At 25.7% G+C, this 6,579-nt stretch overlaps 2 protein-coding genes across 2 annotated transcripts in view; both read right to left on the bottom strand.

Annotated features, from left to right (window-relative positions):
- Positions 1-203: 203 nt before the first annotated feature.
- Phum_PHUM064370 (ankyrin repeat domain-containing protein, putative) lies at positions 204-3,788 on the bottom strand (the record flags this gene model as incomplete). The annotated part of the gene is made up of 12 exons (XM_002423464.1): positions 204-281; positions 509-689; positions 790-979; positions 1,056-1,217; positions 1,302-1,584; positions 1,921-1,995; positions 2,168-2,350; positions 2,429-2,655; positions 2,745-2,888; positions 2,968-3,100; positions 3,266-3,439; positions 3,690-3,788. The coding sequence occupies 12 exons, from the start codon at positions 3,786-3,788 to the stop codon at positions 204-206; spliced, it is 1,929 nt and encodes a 642-aa protein (XP_002423509.1).
- Positions 3,789-5,008: 1,220 nt separating this feature from the next.
- The window catches only part of Phum_PHUM064260 (uncharacterized protein), a gene marked incomplete at both ends in the record, with an annotated part of 3,440 nt that continues 1,869 nt past the window's right edge, over positions 5,009-6,579 (bottom strand). The window contains one exon of the mRNA XM_002423463.1: positions 5,009-5,302. Within this exon, the coding sequence (XP_002423508.1) occupies positions 5,009-5,302 (294 nt within the window). The remainder of the gene's footprint in view (positions 5,303-6,579) is intronic.

The raw sequence follows: 6,579 nt of genomic DNA, 5'->3' as shown, positions 1-6,579 counted from the left end.
AATAACAAAATTGATTAAAAATATGAATTTTTTTTTTTTATTACAAATTTTCCCAGAGTAATAAATATTATATTAATAGGTGTGCCCCTTCTCATCTCCTTTTCTCCTCCCCCTCCCTCCCTCCCCACCCTTTATTCATGCTTTTTTAATACTCGATAGAACTTCAGTCTCATCGATTACATTAACGAGAAAGAAAAAAAAAATTAGAAAATAATATTAATAATAATAATAATAATAATAATTTGACATCGAACACCAACGCAGCAAATTCGAATAATTTGCTAATAAACATTTTTAAACGATTAATAATAATAATAATAATAATAAATAATTTAAATATGTTTAAAATTTAAAAGATTAACATTAAATTAAAAAAAAAAAAAAAAACAAAAACCAATCAACGGAAACAAATTAAAGAAAAAAAAAAAAAAATTCTTTTTTTTCCCTTTTTTTTTTGCTTTTTTTTGTTCGCTTTTGTTCATTGTTCCGTGAGTGATAATTCCAATACTCTTTTCATAATTTCTTCTTCTTCTTTTTGCCTCCTTTTTTCTTCTTCGTGTTGCCTCTGGGATAATTCTAAAGCTTGTGATAAATCATCGTCAATGACCGACGAATTTATTTCCCTTCCATCTGGACAACTTCTAAATCTTGTTTCGCTCACGTTGAGTTCCAAACTTGCTTGAATGGCTCTAAAAAAAATATAAGAAACGGGGGGGGAGGGGGGAGTTTATTTACCCTCAAATAAAATTCAATTTTTTTTCGAATAAAAAAAAAAAAAAAAAAGTTTACCTTTGTAGTTGTCGCGTTTCTTCCGAATTCAAATTAGGCGATGTTGGCGGAGAAGGTTTTTGAGCTTTTAAAGCTTCCCAAATGTCGACTTCGTCTCTTTCGCTACCGACTTCCATTAAACTCTGCTGTATGGCAAATTGTATTAAATCGTCTTCTTCTTCTAGACTGTATTGTCTTCTATTTTCCGATCCTAAAAAAAAAAAAAAAATTATTAAAGTTCCAAATGGAAACAAAATGGGAAAAAATCCACGTTGACATTAGTTTACCGATTTTAGCGTATCCGGGTGGAGGCTCAAAACAACTGTCACTCACAATACAATTTATTTTTCCATTGTCGTTTATTCTTTGAACGCCAGGTACTTCATCGTCCAAACCGAAAATGTTACCAAATGTTATTCTAGCGTGCAAAACGTGAAAAAGTGGTATTTCTATAATTGAAAGAGAAAGAAAAATCACGTTAAAACTTTTAACAAGAAGTGATAACTTTTTTTGTGATTTTAATAAAACGTTACCTATTTTTACTGGGAATCCAGATGGTAACTGCATTTGTATAAAATCTTTCAACTTGGCAAAATGCGAACTAGAAATGGCCATTAAATCAACGATAGGCATTATTTGTTCCTGTAGCGATAGAGGATATTCTTCGCAAAGCCATAAATTCGCTTTGAATTTTTGAACTTTGACAATGGTTTCTTTTGGTCGTCCAATGTCTCGTCCTTCAAGGCTCGTGGACGGATCAAAATATTCTTCTGGAGTTATATTATTAGGATTTTTTGAGTAAATGATTTCATCGTTCTGTTAAAAAAAAAAAAAACAAGAAAGTAAAATAGAATATAAATCAATTTTTTAAAAATAATCGTTATCGCCGAATCCCATTTAAAACTTTGAAATTTGCAATGTTAAACCAATTAAATCGGAAAAAAAGTCAAAAATTTTATTGAAATCGAATAAAATATTTAAAAAACTACAATTGAAAAAAATTTTCATAAAAATGACGGTTTAAAATTTAATATGTTTAGAAAATATTTTTTATTTTTAAATTGTATTGTTGTAAAAAAAAAAAATAATTTCTAACGAGAATTCTTTTTCTTTTTTTAAAACCATACAAATTAAATTTTAAGTCGAAGTTACCTCATTTTGCTTATTTTTTTTTCCTAAAACCAATTTTTTCCCCTTTCCTCCCAATTTTTCTGGTCTATATTGTTTCTAAAGAGGAAAAGGCAGTAAATTTTAGTTATTTCAGGGTATTAATAAGAAAATTATTTTTGTTAAAAAGTGCTTAAGAGTTAAAAGAAGAGTGGTAATAGACAAGACAAAATGTTAAATCGTTAGTAGCTTATTAAAGAACAAAAAAAAAAAAAAAGTAAAAGAAACAAACATTTTCTTGATCTGAAGAAGTTGAAGACTGTTGTTCTGTTTCGGCTATCCCTAAAAATGATTGTAAACTTGATTTTGGAACTTTAGCTTTTTCTTTATCGGAATCACTTAAATGTTCCAACCTTGTTTTTGTTACTAATTCAACATTTGTTGCACTAAAGACTTTACAATTATAACCATTCACCTAAAAAATAAATAATCAGGTTTTTAACACTACAAACTTTATATCTAAACAAATAATCTCGAGCAAAACTTGAATTACCTGCTCTGTTTTATCAGATCTCCACCCCCACAAACCAGCTTTGTTTCTTTCAAAATTAATTTTATCTGTATCTATATATGTTGTTACAATAGGAGATGTTAATCTACTTGAAACTGCTTTTGCAGTTTTGTGGAAAGACATGAAATTTTCAGTTGGAATTATTTTCATTTGTTCCATGTAAACCTCTTCCGTTTCATGATCTATCTCCATCATGACAGCAGAATCACCTATAAATATTTTAAAATTATTTTAAAACAATTACTAAATGAATTTTATTCATTTTTTAAATTTATATATTAATTTAAAATATATTTACTCTCTCCTACAAAAATATAACTCTTATTACCGCGTTGCCAACTACTTTGATCAAATCCTAAAAGTGTTGTATCTACTCTAACACTCGAACCTTGTTTATACACTTTGTATGTATCAGATGGACACATTCTAGATACCAAAGGTACTAATAAAATATTTAAAAATATTAATACATATAAAATAATTAAAAAATAATTAATATAAATTTGTAATGTTTTTAGTACCCCAACTACTAAACTCCCATTTCATTTCTACATAAAAATCTGGAGCTTCTCTTAATTTATCTAAAAGATGAGGGATTCCTCCTAATCTATCAGATTGCCTTTGCATATTTCTTCTTTCTAACAAAAGCTGAACCTGGAACAAGAAAAAATACTGATTCAAAACTAAATATTGAACACAATCATAAAACATCTAATTGAAATACATGTTTTTTTTTTTAATTGTATGATATAATGAGATGTTAATAATTTACTTTAGCATCGTTTTACACATATAAATTTAAATATATACTTAAATTACCATTTCGGGATCACCTGTGGCTACAGCTTCTTGTACTACTGTCCAACCTTCATTATTTTCAGCATTGACATTAGTGAAGTGTTCGACTAATACTTTAACACTTTCTAAATGCCCAAGAGTAACAGCTAACATTAAAGGAGTTCTTCCTCTGCAATCTACTTTTTCTTTATCATACTTAAATAAAAATAAAGTTTATTTTAATCAGAGTTTTCTTTTGAAAATAAGATACTCATATAAAATTTAATAAGATCATTAAAAAATAAAATAAAATTTAACTAATTAGTATGACTTTTGTTTTTTAATTTAATTTAGGTTTTGGGATAAATCAAAAATTTTGAATATTATTTACCTAGAGAAATTTTTAAGTAAATGACACGATAAGATTTTTATCATTACAAGTAAGTAAAATATAATTTAAGTTTACCTCGTTTCTTGATAATACTGTTTCTAATTCCATAAAATCATTATTCCAAGCCAGCCAATGCAAGGGATATTGTTCTCTGATTGATTCGATAGAAGGCATATTTTTAAAAAAATTAATTTTTTTTGAAATGATTTATATAAGAATAAAAAAGCTATGAGAAAACATTACACGAAAACAAGTATGAAATGTACATAATTCAATATTTATTATTTACAAGCTTAACATTTAATTTTTTGGGGCCCTTAACTAAAGTTTTCGGAACGTTGCAATTCAACTTCGATGGAGCGAATTTGAATATTTTTAATAAATTATGTTAATGTAATTATTATTTATAGTTGTTTAACCATTCGATTTTGCCATTTATATGTTTAATTTTTTAAATAGATTATTAATTTTTAATTGTGAATACGTATTGATAATATCCGATGAGTATTAAGGCCTGAAAAGTAGTTAAAAACAAAAATTATGAAATACTGTGTGTCATTTATTTGTAATTTAAATGAATTTAGTAAGGTCAACAATAAACGTTAAAACAATTTCAGGTACGTATAATTTGCAATTTTTATAAAAAAAAAAAAATTGTTTTTTAACAGTTATTAATGCAAAGTCATGAAAAAAAAACGTACTTTAGACCAAACACATAATTTATTAATTCTTATTTTGAATGTATATTATTGCTTGGGCGCCATCTTTGAAAATTCTTACTTGAAAAATTTTCATTAAAAGAAATTTAATTTAGATCATTACCATTCACAAAAAAAATAAAATAAAATAAAAAAGGACATTATTAAATTTATTTTTAATTTTATTGAAATTTGATTATGTATATACTTATTGTAGGCAATGAATTACTGTAATAATTTTTTATTTACAACATGAAAAAAATTTATTTATTGTTTTTTTATATTTAAAAAAAAAAAAAAAACAAAAAATTTAAATTTACACATTTTTTTTTTTTAAGGTACTAATAAAACATTTTACTTTAGTTTCCATTGGCTACTTATAATAGCCAAAAATATTTTTTTTACCTCTTTTACAACATATAAAAATAAAATTTTCTTTTTTTTTTCTTCTTCTTCTTCTTCTTAATTGTTGACATAAACTTTTAACATTTATAAAAAAAAAAAAAAAAAAAGAAGCAAATAATATTTTTATCATTGTTTAAAAGGAGGGATGAGAGGTGGGGGGTGAGGGCAAAAAAAAAAAAATTCAATTTAACAATAATGAACATTGAATTTTAAACAAGTCGGGTAAACGACCTAAATGAATAAATAATAATAATAATAATAGCAGATATCCGGGGAACCTAAAATCTAATTTTATACGAAAGTTGAATGTTCCACGCGTCCCAACCACGGATGCAACCTAGTTTGAGGGACTCTGGGCATAGGAATCCTCCATTCGGGATTTTCTCCCGTTGGTTGATTTCTACCACTTCGCGGATTTATCAGCGTAACACTTGGCATTCTCATATCCTGTGATAAAAATCTTTCTAACATTTTAAGTTCTCCAGATGGAATTTTCCGACATGGCGATTTTAAATGTTCCGGAGCTTCCATTATTATTTCGTGAAAAACCGTTGCTATATCTCGAAATTTTCTAGGATCTGCCGACTGTTAGAAAAAAAAAAAAAAATATATAATTAATAAAATACAATTCGTAGCCATGATAAAAACGCGAGTAAATTTATTCGAAAAGACAACCGCGGGTTTTTTTTTTTTTTAGGGATCCAATGGGATTGACTCCATGATAATGGAATTATCATGTTAAATGGGAGACGAATGTCAAAGGTTACAGCAAAGGGTTATTTTATTTTCAATAAAATGATGTATAATACTATTATTACTATTTATTGAAATAGTTTTTGTTAAAAAAAACACATTGAATACAAAAAGTTTAAATATTTAGTTTTTATGTCTCTTTTGGGTTTACCTTTCTCTTTTCCCTCCTCCCCCCTTCCCCTCCACAAAACCCTAAAAAAAAAAATTCCTATTTAACAAACAACATATTTCATAATTAAATTTATGTAATAAAAATTAAATACTTTTAAAAAAATATATACTTTATAACGGTCTTTTAAATATTTTTTGAATGTAACAAAAAAAAAAAAAAAAAATTCAACAGAAAAAAACCATTATTCAACGTTTAATACGGTTAATTAAAATAAATTATCAAAAAAAAAAAAAACCTTTTTTAGTACAAAAAAAAAAAAAAACTTTTCCCAAATGACGGGAAAATGTTTTGAATTCAAAATAATATTTTTTTTACAACAGAAATAAATTAAAACAAAAAATTATGTTTTCATAACATTCAAAAAAAAAAAAAAAAGAAGCAAAACCTTTATAAAACTAATTTTTTTTTTTCTACTCTCAATGACAACTTTTTTATTTATTTATAAAAAGGCTCGAAAGGTTCTTTTTTTTTGTTACAAAATGAATCTTGGTTTTTGGTTAAACATAAAACAAAAAAATTTTTCTCCTTTTGATATTTATTACAAACAAATCATAATAAATTAATTTAGAAAGTATAATAACATGAAAAGTTTTTTCCCATTCGAATTTTCCTTTTTCCCCCCCCACCCCCTCTTTTAAATAAATTCGATTTTTTTTTTGTCATGTAAATTTTTGAAAAGGAAGTAAAAAAAAGAAAAAAATTATTAATTAACAATTAAAAAGTAATAAAACGTTGATTAATTTACAAAAAAAAGGTTTTTAATCCGGTTTTTGGTTAACCCCCCACCCCTCCTTTGGGATTTACCCCCACAAAAAAAAAAACTTTATAAAATTATATAATTATATCATCCTTTTTTACACCTTTTCCCAACATTTTATTATTATTATTATTTTAATTTTCGTATAAACAATGAGTTTAATGAATCATTATTATTATT

This window comes from Pediculus humanus, genomic scaffold (assembly GCF_000006295.1).
Source record: "Pediculus humanus corporis 1103172107412 genomic scaffold, whole genome shotgun sequence".
In the NCBI taxonomy this organism is placed as follows: Eukaryota; Metazoa; Arthropoda; class Insecta; order Psocodea; family Pediculidae; genus Pediculus; species Pediculus humanus.
Note: the sequence above shows the minus strand (reverse complement) of the source record. Positions and strands in the feature narration are given on the sequence as shown.